We start from the raw sequence: 16,869 nt of genomic DNA, 5'->3' as shown, positions 1-16,869 counted from the left end.
TTTGTCTGCGAGACAATGGCTTGGGCAGAGCATCAACCCTGACGCCATTCAGCCTGGGAGTGAAGCTCGGAGTGGCTTCCGCACCACTCTGTCCTGCTCCTCTCTCTCCTCTCTCCAGCAGGAGCATTCCATTGGGCCCTCAGAGGCCAGCGCTATTTACAGCTGGCCAGGTGGCCCTCCTGTTCCTCCCATAGCGTGCTCCCCCTGGCCGGGCCCAGCATTGCCTGCACAGTCCAACTTCAGCGTGGCTCAAGTCTTGCTCTTTTGGCTCCCTCTCCTAGAAACCAGCCATGCCTGGGGGAAGGAGTTCTCCACCCCACCGAAGACATCATCTGGGGTGTCTCCCCTCTGCCCTTACCTGCCAGATCTGGAGAGCTCAGTCCTATTCGGCCCAGAGGACCCCTCGGTCATCACCACTGCTCTGCCGCGACATGGCTCTGCAGAACGCACTGTACACTGGGGACCTGGCGAGGCTGCAGGACCTGTTCCCCCCCCACAGCACAGCTGACCTGCTGCTGGAGAGCCGGGCAGCTGAGCCTCGCTGGAGCAGCCACCAGAGGGGTGAGGGGCAGCTGGGGCTGGGGAGGCCAGGGGTGGGAGCAGGGCTGGCTGCCTCAGGAATAGGGGTCCCAAGGACTGAGGGCAAGCTGAAGTCCTTAGCTGCTGTTCCCTCACACCAAACTTTCCCAATCTAGACCTTGGCCCAAGATAGAAGTCATGTGGAGCCCAGAATAGCTCTTGTCGGACACTGTGGCCAGGTCAGGTTCCAGCGTGGGACACGGGACCTCTGCTCCCTCTGCCTGTGTTTCCCCCTCTCTGCATAGAGTCCCTTCCTCTTCCTCCCTGATACTCTCCCTTTCCCCATATGCTCATGAGCTGGTCCCCAGAGGAGTGCCAGGGAGAGCCTCAGGGTGACCGACACACCCTCTGTGCCAGGCTGGTGGAGAAGCCTGACAGAGGGTCTGAGGAGCACCACGAGCCTGGCCCGGGACCTATCATCACCCGCACGGCTTCAGGACCTGCCCTTGCCTTCTGGCAGGCAGTACTGGCCGGGGATGTGGGCTCGGTCTCTCAAATCCTTGCGGACTCCAGCACTGGCCTGGCTCCTGACTCCATCTTTGATACCAGCGACCCAGAGCGATGGAGAGATTTCCGCTTCAACATCCGTGCTCTGAGTATGGGCGGGGCGTGGAGGGGTCCGAGCGGGGGAGGGGAGGCTTTAGACCAAGCCGGGTTCCTTCGTTCCGCCTCTATCAGCTTCATCCCTTTGCCTGGCAGCTCTTCCCCATCCCGCGAGATCTGAGACCTCTGTCCCCCTCTCCCTAGGACTCTGGTCTCTGACGTATGAAGAGGAGCTGACCACTCCGCTGCACGTGGCAGCCAGCCGGGGCCACACTGAAGTTCTTCAGTTGCTGTTGAGGCGTGGAGCCAAGCCGGACAGTGCCCCTGGAGGCCGCACCGCCCTGCATGAAGCCTGTGCTGCAGGTCACTCCGCCTGCGTCCATGTGCTGCTGGTAGCCGGAGCGGACCCCAACACCCCTGACCAGGATGGGAAACGCCCTTTGCACCTCTGCCGGGGCCCTGGTGTCCTTGAGTGAGTGACCTCATCCTGGACCCACTCTCAAGGGGGCAGGATGGGCTGGTGGTGTCAACATGCAGTCACTCCCAAGACATCCATTGGTCCAGGTTAGGAAACTGCAGGAAGCTGGGTAGTGGTGGCGGTGGTGGCGGTGGTGCATGCCTTTAATCCCAGCACTCGGGAGGCAGAGGCAGGAGGATCTCTGTGAGTTCGAGGCCAGCCTTGTCTTACAGAGCAAGATCCAGGACAGGCACCAAAACTACACGGAGAAACCCTGTCTTGAAATGAGATAGAGAGAGAGAGAGAAAGAGAGAGAGAGGAGAGAGAGAGAGAGAGAACAGGAACACCAACTTGAGATGGTTTTTCTGTTCCCCTGGGGGAGTGTGGAGATCTGGAGCAGGGGCCCAGCCTCATGGCCTTCACTGAGGGCTCTGGCCAGCTTGGTAACGGAGAAGATGGTACCACTGTGAAATTTTAACATTTTCTTCGCTCATCCAGTGTTCCAGGGTCCTATCCTCAGGGGACCTGCTGCCCTGTAGCTCAGACTCTGAAGGACTGGGAGTGGGTAGAGCAGCAGGCTGATTCCCGAATCATCAGGGTGAGCCCACGTCCATGAGCTCAAGAATAGCTTAAGGACCAGGCCTGGTGGGGCATGCTTAAAATACCAGCATCTTGAGAGATGGAGGCAGGAGGGTTAGGAGTTCACGGCCATCCTTGGCTGCATACCGAGGGGGAAAGGACTAGGTCGAGGGGATGTGGCTCAGTGGTGGAGCGCTAGCCTCCCAGAGCCCAGGGTCTTATCCCAAGCACAACAGAAGAACTAATTTTTTTGTTTGTTGTTTGTTTGTTTTTCAAGATAGGGTTTCTCTGTGTAGCTTTGCGCCTTTCCTGGAACTCACTCTGTAGCCCAGGCTGGCCTCGAACTCACAGAGATCCGCCTGCCTCTGCCTCCTAAATGCTGGGATTAAAGGCGTGCGGCACCACCGCCAAGCCAGAAAAACTAATTTAAGCTCATAAGATACTGATTGGCACATCAAAGTGTGTCTGTGATTCATCTTCCACAGGGAAATATTCCTTTGCGTTGATCTAAATAATTGTGACCTGTGATTCAGGACCCTGAGAGGATGAGACCCCACTTACCACTTGCCGTCACTGTGGACTCTGAACAGAAGGGTCCTTGGAAACCCCATGAACTCAGGCCCTCCCTCCATGACTTTATGCCTTGCAGAAAGGGACAAGTCACCCATCGAGTGCCCTCCTATAGGCTTTGTTCCCCTGTTAAGCTCATTCACCACCAGGGGGTTTCCGGGGTTAGTCACATCACAGTTGAAAAAGTCTATACCAGTATGGTCCAATAGAACTCTAAAGTGGATCAGGGCACAGCGGCACACACCAGTATGGTCCAATAGAAACCTAAAGTAGATCAGGGCACAGCGGCACACACCAGTATGGTCCAATAGAAATCTAAAGTAGATCAGGGCACAGCGGCACACACCAGTATGGTCCAATAGAAATCTAAAGTAGATCAGGGCACAGCGGCACACACCAGTATGGTCCAATAGAAATCTAAAGTAGATCAGGGCACAGCGGCACACACCCGCAGTCCTAGCGATGGCACATGCAGGCGGGAGGAGTGGAGTTCAAGGTCATCCTTGGCTACATAGTGACCTTTAGGACAGTGTAGGCTACATATCAAGTTTCAGATCAGACCCTTTCTCAACAAAACAGAGACTGAGAGGAAAAGAGAGGGAACAAGTGAGCCGTGGATGTAATTTAAAGTTCCCTAGAAGCCCTAACAAAAAAGTAAATAGGCAATTGTAGTGAAATACATACAATATAAAAATTTCCAGCTGGGTGGTGGTGGTGCACACCTTTAATCTCAGCACTCAGGAGGCACAGACAGGTGGATCTCTGTGAGCTCAAGGCCAGCCTGGTCTGCAGAGTGAGTTCCAGGATAAGCTTCAAAACTACAGAGAAACCCTGCCTCAAAAAATAAAATAAATCCATACCAGGAACGGTGGTACTACGTGGGTACGGGGAACCAAACAAGGGTCTTTTGGAAAAGCAGTCAGTGCTCTTAATCGCTGAGCTCTGTCAGCTCCATCTCTCACTAATGCATAAGCCTGTGCAAGATCCCCGTCCTCACAGCTTTGGTGTCCTCTAGGATGTGAGAGTGATAGAGTACTAGGGACTGAGGCCGGGCCATCAGAGGAACATGTTCCAACCACATGGTGACTTCTTGTGGCTTGTGTTCGCATGAGGATGATTCCTGCAGAAAGAACTCAGGTTTTTTTTGTTTTTTATTTTATTTTATTTATTTTATTTTATTTTTTTTTCGAGACAGGGTTTCTCTGTATAGCTTTGCGCCTTTCCTGGAACTCACTTGGTCATCCAGGCTGGCCTCGAACTCACAGAGATCCACCTGGCTCTGCCTCCCGAGTGCTGGGATTAAAGGCATGCGCCACCACCGCCCGGCTTGTTTTGTTTTTAAAGGTTATTTTATTTTATGTGTATGTTTTGCCTACATATATGTATGTGTGCCATGTATGTGTCTGGTGCCTAAGGAGGTCAGAAGAAGGCTATAGGGTTTCCTAGAAATGGAGTTTGGATGGTTGTAAGTCACCATATGGTTGCTGGGGATTGAACCTGGGTCCTCTGGAAAAGCAGCAGTGTTCCTGATTGCTAAGCCATCTCTCCAACTCCTGAGAGTTTGGTTTTGAGGCTAGTGGCTGAAGAGCTGGCTCAGCAGTTAAGAGCGTGTACTGTTTTCACAGAGACCCGAGTTTGATTCCCAGCACCCATATCAAGCAGTTCACAACTGCCAATAACTCCAGCTTCAGGGGATCAAATGCCTTTGAGCACACATGCTTACACACACACACACACACACACACACACACACACACACACACACACACACCATTTTAAAAATAGTAAAAAGAAACCTTTTCAAACAAAACCCAGGAAGGTGTCATCATGGGCTGTGATGGCTGGTGCCTGTAATCCCAGGACTTTAGAGGCAGAGAAGAGATCATCTGAGTTCCAGAACTGGAGAGCAAGCACAGAGGGTCCCCTGCTGACTCTGCCTCCTGTTTCTGGGAAAGCCTGGACGGAAGGAGGGTGTCGAACCCTGAGGTCCGCAGAGTCCCGGTGTGTTTGCTGTGCTCAGACCAGCAGAAATGCACCTTGCTTGCCTCCTCTCTCTCCCTGATTAGGTGTGTGGAGTTGCTCCTGAAGTTTGGAGCACACGTGGATGGTCGGTCTGAGGATGAAGAAGAGACTCCTCTGCACACAGCTGCCCGGCTGGGCCATGTGGAACTAGCAGACCTGCTTCTAAGATGGGGTGCGTGCCCTGACGCCCGCAATGCCGAAGGTTGGACACCACTGCTGGCTGCCTGTGATGTCCGCTGTCAATCCCCGACCGATGCCGCGGCCACCACCGGCCGCTGTTTCCAACTGTGCAGCTTGCTGCTGTCGGCTGGGGCGGATGCCGACGCTGCCGACCAGGACAAGCAGCGGCCCCTGCACCTGGCCTGCCGCCGTGGCCATTCGGCTGTCGTGGAGCTGCTCCTGTCCTGTGGTGTCAGCGCTAACGCCATGGACTATGGGGGGCACACACCTCTGCACTGTGCTCTGCAAGGCCCAGCTACAGCCCTGGCCCGCAGCCCCGAGCACACGGTGCGAGTTCTCCTCAACCACGGTGCCGTCCGAGTCTGGCCAGGGGCACTCCCCAAGGTACAGGGGGCATGGGGCTGAAGGCAGGGGAAGGTCATTGTGGTTTGGGGGCCGGGAGAGACATGTTTGCTTTTCAAAGTAACTGGGAGGCCTTGAGCAGACAGATTAGTTTCTTCTTTCATTCAACAAGTACGTGAGATCTAAGAACAAGGAGCCAACAAGTGTGTGTGTGTGTGTGTGTGTGTGTGTGTGTGTGTGTGTGTACAGGTATGTGTGTGAGTACACACGTGTGTGCATACACTTGAGGAAGGAGGACTGAGGGCCGTGGGACTGTTATGAAAGATCAGGACAGAAGAGCCAGGACCAGTGAGGGGAGCAGTGAGGGCTTAGGGGGGCCTTCCTCAGACCCTGGGACAGAGTCGGAAGAGATCTGACACAGCAGCAGGATCCGCTGAGCAAGATGTGCCCTGGACCTGGGTGAGCCTTCCCGTGGACAGAGCTCGAATCCGCTGCTCCCCAAGGCAATGGAACACAGCCCTGCTTTCTGAAGTTTAGGACAACCTCCCCCCGGCCCCCAGCCACTGCCAGCCACCTGTCCCCACCCTCTGACAATGCTTTTCACTGTCACCTCTCAGTTGTGTCTTATGTCAGCGTCTCCGAAGTGGGTTCCACTTGAGATGCTGGGGTAGGATGTCCTGGGAAAGAACTTGGCTCATGCTACGCTGAGCTGCATTGTGACATGGAGGCTGCTGGGCCTGTGGCGGCGGCGGACAGTTGTTCTCAAAGGGATATGTCAAGACTAAATTGGCCTTCTGGGAGGGGTGCCGGCTACAGGCACGGCCCGCTAGCCCAGCCCTCCTCCCCTGAGTCATTCCGGTTGTCCCCGCCTCTCCCCTTTGCCCACAAACCTAGCAGCATCTGTCTGGATTCCTAAGCAAGACCAAATAATTAAACAGCCCGAGAGTTCGGCAGATTGGTCTCCCCTTTGGGAAAATACAAGAAAATCAACAATTAACACTAATTAATCTCCTATTAACACCAGATAATTAGGAGACGAGCAATTCCCTGTAATCTGACTGCGGTTCTGACAGCTAATGATTTCCCCGCCGGGCGGGGGCAGGAAGAGGACCTGGTACAGCAGCAGACAGACATTCCAAGACCCCCACCTCTGCCCCCACACCTGCCCCCGCCAGCCTCCTCTGGCCCTTAGCTGTCTCTGGGGGAAGGGGTGACTGGCAGAGTAAAGGACAGCGTGTGTCCCTTTCTCACAGTCCGCAGCCCCTCGGGCCTTGGCTGGAGTCCCAGCCCTCCCAGCAAGGCTGGCTCTGAGACTGTCTGTGTGCCCCGACGGCCTCAGCAGTTCTCGGGGAGACATGCACTGCGCTGGTTGCTGAAGACTGAATGCGGCTCTGACTTTGACACTTGTGTGTGTGGCAGTCGCTGAAAGTCTTTGGCTCTCAAGCTCCTAGCACGGCATATAGCCTGTGCTGAAGGGGATAGGAAGTTGTAGTAGTGCAGAGAGGACCAGTGCCTCCCAGACAGTGCACACTGGGCTGCCCAGCCCGCCAACAGCCTGCCAGTCTGGTGACCATGAAAAAAGTAGGCTCCAATGCAGGGCGCAGGGTGTGTGCAAGTTGCTTCATCTCCCTATGCCTGTTTCCTCATCTTTAAAAAGATAGTAGGATCGGGGGAGTTCTTTACATCTTAGAGTTAGCGTGGGAAATACGGTGCACAGGTGCAATCTTAGAAGAGGGCGTGGCCTGGTGTTCTGGGATGAAGCTGATGCGTGAGAAAGATCGTTCTAAGCTGTCAGGCGTCCGTCGCACCAATATACAGATGAGGCAGGGGAGAGGGCAAGGCTGGCTGGCGCAGCCTCAGTGTGGGCTTCCTGGAGGTGGGACTTGGCGCAGGGACTCCTTGGAGAGAGGGAGGGATCAGAGCAGGCACATCCAGCGGAGATGTAAGCTAAAGTCCCGGCAGGCTAAGCTGAGACAGCTCTGGTAAGCACAGCCCGGAGACAGGGCAAGAACCGGAAGCACTAGACCCATCAAGTGCTGACTCCAGGAGCCCCTGTGCCCGACAAGGTCCTTCCACCTGCCCCCACTGCTCACCGGAAGCAGGGGTTTCCAGGTTCCTGGCGTGTGCCGTGGTGTCTATGACGGGCTAGGTGCAGGTCCTGTGTGGAAATGCTCCCCAGGGAGACAGCACATAGCAATTCACTACCTCTGCGTGCCGGAATTAAAGGCATGTGCCACTGTGCCTGATTTTTTTTTTTAAACTTAAAACATTTTTATGTGTATTGAGTATTTTGCCTGCGTTCTTGTCTGTGCACCACATAGATGCCTGGTGTCTACAGAAGCCAGAAGAGGGTGTGGGGTCCCTTGGAACTGTAGTTACCGTGGTTGTGAGATGCCACGCAGATGCTGGGTCATCTTTAAGAGCACCAAGTGCTCTTAACCGTGGAGGCATCCCTCCAGTGAGGGCTTTTGTGTTTATGAGAAGGGTCTCGTGTAGCCCAGATGCTTCAAACTCTCTATGGAGCCAAAGATGACCTTGAACTTCTGATCGTTCTGCCTCCACTTTCCCGGTGCCAGGATGACTGGCCTGTACCCCACGCCAAGTTCACATGGTGCTTACAATTAATTGTATCGAAGACGTTGTGTATGCAAGGCGACTCCTCTACCGCCTGAATTGCATCCCCAACACAAGCTTGGGTGTTTGTGTCTGCTCAGGAGCCCACAGCCAGGCCAGGGCTACCTTTTAGCCAGCATAGAAGTCCAGGACAGAGCCCGGGGGAGACAAGTGGAAGGGTAGGGTGGTGTAGTAGTTGGGAGCCAAGAGCCACTGGGCCAGGCATGCCTACTAGAACTGCAATCTGGCCAGGCTTCGTAACTTCTTTGTGCCTCAGTTTCCCTCACTTGTAACCTGGGGACAATAACAGTCCCTGTCTAGTAGGACTGAGAATTAAAGGCTCATGCCTCCAAAGTGATGGGGAAAGAATTGGGCACAAGCCACGGGAACACCAGAAACACAGTTGTTGGTTTTCTGGTGCTGCTCCAACAAAGTACCACAGACAGGGCCGTGGACAGCCACAGCAGTCCTCCCCTCCCAGGTTTGAAGCCTGGAGCACGAAATAGAGATGCTGACGAGGCTGGTTCCTGCTGGATGCTCCCAAGGAGGTGTACCGTACACCTCTTTCTAGCGCTGGTGATTCCCTCGTATTCCTTGGCTTGTGGCCGTATCACTCTGAGATTCTCACGGGGCCACCTTTCTTCTGACAGGCCCTGAACTTGTGATAGAACCAAGGATGATCTTGAACTTTGGATCTTCCTCTTTTCATCTCTCGATTTACTGGGATCACAGGCATTACACACCTGGTTTATGTGGTCCTAGGGATTGGACCAGGATCTCAGAAACACTAGGAAAATTACTAAGCTATATCCAAGCCCTGGTCTTCATATAAGAATAACTGCCATATTAGATAGAGACCACCCTAATAACCATTGACTTAGCTGAATCTGCAAAAGTCCTGTTTCCAAACTGAGCATGGTGGTGCAAATGTGTGATGTCAGCATTCAAGAATTCAAGGGCCTCCACATGGGTGGCTCACCACAGCCTGTAACTCCAGTTCCGTGGGATCTGACCCCTTCTCTGACCTCTGCAGGCACCCACAAACTAGAATACACACACAGACACATAAGACACATAATAAATAAATAATAAACTCTTGTCAGGCATTAGGTCGCACACATCTTTAGTCCCAGCACTTGGGAGGCAAAAGCAGGTTGATCTCTGTGAGTTTGAGGTCAGCCAAGTCTACATAACAATTTTGAGGCAAGCCATGGTTATACAGTGGGATCTATCTCAATAAATAAATTAAAAGGAGCTGGAAAGATGACTCGGCAATTAAAAAACATTTGTTATCTTCCAAAGGACCCGGGTTTGAGTCCCACCACCCACACGGCAGCTCACAACTGTCTCTAATTCCAGTTCCAGGGATCTGACATCCTCTTCTGGCCTCCACAGGCACTGCACATATGTGATGTACAGACGTAAACACAGGCAACACATTCATACACAGAAATAATTTTAAATAAAAATCTTTAAAATTAAATAAGCAAATAAAAATTAAAAAAACAGAGGTAAACAAGCCCCCATTTTCACACGAGGTCACATGCATGTCAGCTGTTAGTTTATTTGGGGGAGAAAGTTGACCCTACAACTGTCATCCCGACATCCCACATGACCTGATAAGATCCCCTAATGAATCTTTCTCTTGCAGGTGCTGGAGCGCTGGTGCATGTGCCCACGCACCATCGAGGTCCTGATGAACACCTACTGTGTGGTGCAGCTTCCCGAGGAGGCCAAGGGCTTGGTACCACCTGAAATTGCCCAGGTCAGTGTCCAGGACACATCACTCAGCTTGGCCCTGAGAGACACCATTCCCTAAGGGGCAGCCTTGTCAATCTTCCCTAGAAATTACCCAGCAGCCCACTCATGTCCTAGAAAAATATACGCTCTGGAGTGAGTTCTGAGAGTGTTCCTGAGGTTCTTGAGAGGCTCCCAGTGGTCACCATCCTGGTCCTGTTAGAAGAAGCAGGAGCCGGTGGTCCAAGGCTGTCCTCACCGAGTCCCTCCTCCCGTCTGCAGAAGCACCAACGATTCTACTCGTCCCTCTTTGCCTTGGTGAGGCAGCCCAGGTCGCTGCAGCATCTCAGCCGCTGTGCACTGCGCTGTCACCTGGAGGGCGTTCTGCCCCACGCGCTGCCACGGCTTCCCCTGCCCTCCAGCCTGCTCCGCTACCTGCAGCTGGACTTTGAGGACGTGCTTTACTAGGTGAGTCCTGGCTTCCGGGGACAGCCACCATGCTTGGGGACGGGGCATGGGCAGGAGGCAAGAGAGCCGGATGATGGTTCCGGTCCGGAGCAGCTGCTTCCGGGGCCACTGGAGTTCTTTGTTGCCCTTCCTCTGCTTCCAGGTGTGCCCTGCCCTGAGAACAAAGCAGGCTCCCCAAGGGGCACCTCTCTCTCTGCAGGGACTCAAGTCAGGTCATCCCGCCAGCACAAGGTCCATCTTCAAGACAGGAATGAATGACTTGATCCACACTGGAGAGAAGAAAACAGATGACCATCCAGCCGATAGTGATGCAGAGAGAGCGCCTGGGCGAAACCTCCAGGCTGAAGCCCGGCGGGCGTAATGGCACAGATGTTCTCTTAGTCCTTGGGAAGTAGAGGCAGGAAGGTGGGAGTGGTCACATTGTGCTACTTGGTGAGACTTTGTCTTTAAAAAACAAAAACAAAACCCCTGCTATTGGTGAAATTATTAAGGCCACTCCACGTAGTTAAAAGGGAGGTTTATTTTGTGGGGTAACTTACAAGTGAAGGGATAGGTAACAGAGTCCGGGAAAGGTGTAGCGCAGTCCGGCAGTGTTCTCTGGAGAACTCTGCTTGGTCTACCTCCAATGTCCAGGGTCCAGGAACCAAGAGAGCCGGGGCATCCAGATCTCAGGTCTTCAGGGTCCTCTCTCAGCCCCGCCTCGTAGGTGTGACAGTTACCGAAGCCTCAGTGGGGGTTGGAACTTCCAGACCAAAGCTGGGATGGCTACCCACTACATCCTGCAAGGCGTGTGATTTGGTCCCATCTCCGACACAAGCCTCCACCTTCCTTGAGGTGGTTCCTCCACACAGAACCCGTGTGGGTTGCCCCTTGCACAAGCTGCCCCACCTCCCCCTTCAGCATCGGCCAGCAGGTCCCGGGCCAACCTGCCCCTTTCCCCACAGGAGATGGTAAATAGCCTCCAGAGTGAGATTTTGCCAGAACAGGTAGCCTGAAGGCTGGGCAAGGCCGAGGCAGGAGCAAAGGGAAGCTGGTGGCCAGGGGCTGGAAGAGAAGGGGGGGGGGGCTGGGAAAAGGGCTCAGCATATGTGGGAGAGAAAGGAAGCAGGGCCCAGGGTTAGGAAAACAACCGTTTTTACCCACTGCCTAACCCTGTAGGTCAGGGAGCATCACTCGGTGCACATCTGTCCTTGTTGCTTTGACTCTGCTTCTTCATTTTTTACTCTACCGAAGGATGTTTCACTTAGGGACATGGCCGTGCATAGTGTACATGCCTGGTGTCCTTGGAGACCAGAAGAGGAAGTCAGATTCTCTAGAACTGGAGTTCCAGAGGATTGCGAGCTGCCATGTGGGTGCTGGGAACTGAACCTGGGTCCTTGGGAAGAGCAGCCAGTGCTCTTAACTGCTGAGCCTTCTTTTCAGCACCTTTAACCCAGTTTATTTTGGGGTGGTGGTGGTGGCAGAGTTTCTCTATTAGCCCTGGCTGGCCTGGAACTCACTCTATAGCCCAGGCTGGCCTGGAACTCACAGAGATCCGCCTGCCTCTGCCTCCCGAGTGCTGGGATTAAAGAAAGGCATGCACTACCAGCCTGGCATTAATTGGGTTCTTTAAACATAGTTTTGTGGTAAGAATGTGGAACTGTCACCAGAGCTGGGTTCTACTCTTAACTCTGCCGTTAGCTTGTTGTGGAGCAAAATTCTCCTCCCCTAAACTCAAGCTTCTATTTCTGTGGACCGATAGACCGGGGGTGCCCCTGCTTCTGTGGACCGATAGGCCGGGGGGTGCCGCTGCTTCTGTAGACCGGGGGGTGCCGCTGCTTCTGTGGACCGATAAGCCGGGGGTGGTGGTGGTGGTGGTGGTGGTGCCGCTGCTTCTGTGGACCGATAGGCCGGGGGTGCCGCTGCTCACACTGCAGTACCAGGACCCTACAAGCTGGAGCCACAGCAGCCAGCAGTGGGCGGGGCAATCCAGCCGCAGAGCACGCAGCAAGTGTGCTGTGGTCCTTGATGTCAAGGGTCACTGGACAGAATTCCCAGGCTTGAGAGCGCTTTTCCAGCCGGCTACAGGAAGCCAGACTATGTGGGGCGGGGCCTGGAGGCGAGAAGGCCATAGAGGCAAGTGGACTGGCGGTGGGTGGCCTGGCCCCTGCGCCTGGACTTACCTTGGACTCACCCGCTAGCCTAGGCTTCAGGTGCAAGCATGTGGCTTGAGAGCTGGCGAATGGCCCCTGGTACGACCAAGAGGGTCAAGGTTTGTTTGCACCCTCAGCCATGGAAACGCCTGGCTGTCTGGTCTTCCGCAGACCTGCACTTTGCAAAGATAAAGGTTGGGGCCAGGAGAAGATTTCCAGGTGTTGATGGGAACCCACTGAAGAAGGTCCTTCGTCATCCTGCGGGAATCTCTCTGGGAGACCCCGTCTCATCCCTGAGATGTCCGGAGTTCACTGATTTGCCCATAACTGCTGTGCCTCCTGTGTTCTAGGCTGGGCAGGCACAAGGCTGCAGCGGTCACCGGGGCTGGTCTTCGGTCCTCACTACTCTGCTGAAAATGCCGGGCCAACAAGAGAGTTACTGCACATAGCACGAAGTCTAGAGACAGATGCAGACAGCGATGTGACGCCAATGGGGCGCTATTTTGGATTCAGTGACAGGGAAACGTACTCTTTGAGGAGGCTGGCATTTAACCTGAGATCAGAATGACAGGGAGGAGCCAGCATGGAAGTGAATGTGAGGAATAGCAGAGGAGCAACTGGGCCTATGTCCCTCAGGCTGCCCGGCCGGGAGTGGCTGCCTTAGTGGGGGAAGCAGAGAGAATCCAGGTCAGTCAGAGGCTTTAGCAACCATCCTGGGATGAAACGGGGAGAGCAATGGAGTAGCTTTGGAAGTCTTTGTGGGGATGGATAGTGCTTGCTGGTGGAATATATGTGGGACTCACCTAGCATGCCTCACGGTTTTTTTTTTTTTGTTGTTGTTTTTTTTTTTTTGGCTTGAACAAGTAAGGCAAGAGAGATAGCCAGATTAGCCTGTTAGACATCTCAAAGAAGAAGCGTTCAAAGGCCGGATGGACCAATGAATTTGAAGTACATGAACCCTATTTCAAGAGGACCTCGTTGCCTAGGGGACAACTGTCTATGCATCCTGTTTACGATTCTATTTAATCCCTTCCACACACTGCCAGGGTTAAGGTGGAAAATATAAGGCTCTGAGACATGGCCCTGCCCTAGGAGCATCATCGACACACTCACACCACCCTCACAGAACACATGTGAACTAGTTACAATACAAAGAACCAGGTGTGGAGGGTGGGAGTGATGAGAAGACTCCACAAAGGGGTTGGAGCCTCAGAGGCTCTTCTGCTATGTCTGGGGAATGCCAGGGATGGGACTCCTTTTCAAGGAGCCAAGAAGGGAAGACAAGAAAGGTGGTATGGCGTGGTTGGTTTGAAGAGGTTGTGCCTTGCTCCATGCCTTGCCCCGTAAAGAAGCAGCATTAGGAAGGCCCTTTCTGGGGTTAGACAACCAGACACTTGCAAACCAGGGAGCTTCCTCCCCAGCCTCCTGGCTGATGGTCCCGCGGGCCCAAAACCTCTCCCTGGTAATTGCTTTCCATAATGTGTTTGCTCCAAACCAATTTCACGCCTCCGTGAGGACTCCGCCCTGCACTGGAGGCGCGGACCTCCCTACCACCAACCTATCCGCCTGTGAACGGGTGGGCTCACACATATCACACATTCAACATAACAGATACACCGAATTCGAGAACCCTGACACAATGAAGATGCACATATCTACATGCACGCACACTAGACTTCAAGATACTCGTGTACAATCCCGCACCGATCCCCGCAGTCATTGCCGGAGTAAGAAGCGCTCTGAAGCTTGGACCTCTTGCCTAGTTCTAGTTCCTTTGCCCTTGGTGACTCTCTTGACTAACGCCAGGGGGCGCTGCGGCATTCCGCGCCTCCCTCGCTGGGATTGTAGTTGCGTTCTAGTGCCACCAGAGGGTACTCGCGGACAGAACCCGACTTGGCCCGCAGTGGGAGGGCACTCCCGCCAGAGTGAGTCAGAAATATGGACCTGTTGGCTTTGGCTTTAGAACATTTTGCTCATTTTTTGTGTCCTAGGTGCAGTTGCCAGCACATGAAGGAGAGGTCATAAGATGAGGCCTGACACAGACCAAGCAGAGAGGGTAGATCAAATTACTTATCCACTTGTAGAGGTGCATGCCTGCAGGGGGAATCTCTGTGAGTTTGAGTCCAGTCTGATCTACACAGCAAGAACTAGACCAGCCAGGCCGCAGAAGCCATATTTTTGTTGTTGTAGTTGTTGCTGCTTGTTTGTTTTTGGAGATAGAGTTTCTCTGTGCAGCCCTGGCTGTCCTGGAACTCACTCTGTAGACCAGGCTGGCCTCGAACTCATAGAGATCCACCTGCCTCTGCCTCTGGGATTAAAGGTGTGTGCCAACCCTCCACCTCCCCACATACCCTGTTTTAAAAACCAAATAAGTAAATAATCATATTTGAGAGCGTATTTCCAACAAAGAAATGAAAAGAAGGAAAACCCCATATTCCTGTGCAGGGGCATTTCCCAAAGCTGTGTCCAGTGAGAGCGGGCTGACTCAGAGCACATGTACAGCTCCATTTTATTTTATTATTTGTGTTTAATCTTTTTAGATTTATTTTTATGTACATAAGTGTTTTGTCTACATATACATATGTGCATGCCTGGTTCCCAGGGAGGTTGGGAGAGGGAGTCAGATTCTCTTGTACTGAAGTTACAGAATGCTGAGAGCAGCCACATGGGTGCTGGGAGCAGAACCCAAGTCCTCTGGAAGAGCAGCCAGTGCTCTTTAAGGGCTCAATCATCCCTCTGGCTCCCTGGTTCCATTTTAGGAAAGACCAGGTACTAGGTGTTCAGGGATTCGTCATCAAGGTCCCAGTTTTCTGCTAGTAAAGAGCCAGCTTTGTTCAAATTTGACAGGTTTGATGCCAACGGCATCTGTCCTTGGTCCTGAAGTGCTGCTGACTGGGTGGAAGGTGAGCCCCCTCTACCTTGGACAGACAAGCTCTTCCCCTGTTCCCTGCGGGAAGAATTCGGTTTGGAGGACACTGCCTCATCTCCATGTGATCCTTACTTTGTAAGCAGCCAGAGTAGATGATATGTCCCCTCTCTCAAACACAGAAAAGTTAAGTCAGAGGTGCTAAGGCCCATGTGGCTCAGGGAAGGCTAGAACTTGCTTTCAAGTTTTTGGTTTGTTTGTTGTAATCTCCAGCAATGCTTCCCCATTTACTGTGTGGTCTCAGTTCCACCCTGAATGCAAGAGCAAGGATAGAAAGTGGGCTGCAGCAGTCACCCCTAAACATGTGATACCAGCTACTGAACATCAAAGACCAGAGCAGTCAGTCTTCGTGACCCCAGCAGGGCAAGGGACTGATTGAAGATATAAATGGACTGCCAGAGCTCAGTGTCTGGCATACATGCCAGGTCAATACAAAGCCCCCGAGGTCTCACGTAGATCATCACTTCTAAGTGGGTTGCCCACTGGGAATCATTGGTACCAAAATATAAACCTCCACCTCCTTGCCAGCTTGAGTGGGGAGTATACTGCCCTGAGTATAAGTGCTAGACAATAGGCTCTTGGCTTGAGGTAGGTGACATACATTTTTGAGACCACAAGGTCTTTTACCCTCGAGTCCCTGAGAGTGCATGATCCGTTCTGTGCCACAGAGAAGGGCAGGCTTGTCTGAGTGTGCATTTCCTATCAGAGCTTCGGGGCAGAGATATTTCAACATATGTCCTCCTGAGCTTTTGAAATTTTGTTCTATGTGATGTTATTACCTATGCAAAAAAAAAATGAATGCAATTACTTTTAAAAATGGCTCTTCTCCGTGTGTCATTTGATTGGTGCGGGAGCTGCTCATACAGCTTTAATTGCAGTAATTGTAAGCTCAAAGTTCCCTCCGTAATTCATCAAGTCAATAAGCCTCTATTATGTATCCAACACTGCAAAGCCATCAAACCAAGTGCTTGACCTCTCCCTTCTTCAGTACAATATGCTTCTGAAATCTGGTCTTCATTATCAGCACCGGGGAGGGCTTGGTTAACTCAACGAAGAGTTGTTTGGAAGGCTGTCTTTCGTCAACGGTGTATTCTAGCTCTTTATTGTGAGTTGGGGTTCCCAGACCTAAGCCCAAGCACCTCTTCTCTCTCTAAGGTGGCATCTTCTCCCCAGTTCTGTCTCTTGTCTTCATTGGGTGTATATCTGGACCGCACAGAAATGACAGCATCTTCCGCTCACTTCTCTGGTGAGTTTTGGAGGCATGCCTTCTCTCCTCCACTCCTCCAGCTCATAGAGCCTCACTCTGTAGCCCTGGCTGCCCTGGCCTCGGGTCCAGACTGGCCTAGAACTCACTATGTAGTTGAAGATGACCTTGAATTTCTGATCCTCCTGCCTCTGCTTCTCAGGCTGAGAATATTGCAAGCAGCCTAATACCTGCCTCGTTTAATCCTGCCCCCTCCCTCGGGGCTACCCAAGGCACTCAGAGTACCTCAGCCTAACACCAGCTCTGCTCACTAGCTAATACAACACTCCCGCCTGAGACAAATGTCACTGAGACCCAGCAGTGCCGGCTGCCCTCCTCTGCCCTCCTCTGCCCCCCTCTGTCCTCCTCTGCCCCCCTCTGTCCTCTGTCAAGCTCTCTAGCTCTGTGTGGTAGGCTTTCCTCTTTACCTGAGTAGGATCCCTTGCACTCCTAAGCTGCATCTTGTTGAACTTGTCTG

At 53.0% G+C, this 16,869-nt stretch overlaps 1 protein-coding gene across 3 annotated transcripts; it reads left to right on the top strand.

Annotated features, from left to right (window-relative positions):
- The first annotated feature begins 187 nt into the window (after positions 1–187).
- Positions 188–10,421, top strand: Asb10 (ankyrin repeat and SOCS box containing 10). 3 transcript variants are annotated; one of them, XM_042273217.2, is made up of 6 exons: positions 188–561; positions 1,327–1,594; positions 4,795–5,314; positions 9,537–9,650; positions 9,905–10,090; positions 10,233–10,375. In XM_042273217.2, the coding sequence occupies exons 1-5, from the start codon at positions 291–293 to the stop codon at positions 10,088–10,090; spliced, it is 1,359 nt and encodes a 452-aa protein (XP_042129151.2). In that variant the 5' UTR covers positions 188–290; the 3' UTR covers positions 10,233–10,375. The 3 variants fall into 3 exon arrangements, with proteins under 3 accessions (XP_042129151.2, XP_076422814.1, XP_006994735.3); XM_076566699.1 differs by lacking the exon at positions 188–561 and adding an exon at positions 766–1,175 and having other exon boundaries at positions 10,290–10,421; XM_006994673.4 differs by lacking the exon at positions 188–561 and adding an exon at positions 766–1,175.
- Positions 10,422–16,869: the final 6,448 nt, after the last annotated feature.

The sequence above is a fragment of the Peromyscus maniculatus genome, chromosome 3, assembly GCF_049852395.1.
Source record: "Peromyscus maniculatus bairdii isolate BWxNUB_F1_BW_parent chromosome 3, HU_Pman_BW_mat_3.1, whole genome shotgun sequence".
Classification (NCBI taxonomy): domain Eukaryota; kingdom Metazoa; phylum Chordata; class Mammalia; order Rodentia; family Cricetidae; genus Peromyscus; species Peromyscus maniculatus.
The sequence above is the reverse complement of the archived record's forward strand: the minus strand, read 5'-3'. Positions and strand labels throughout refer to the sequence as shown.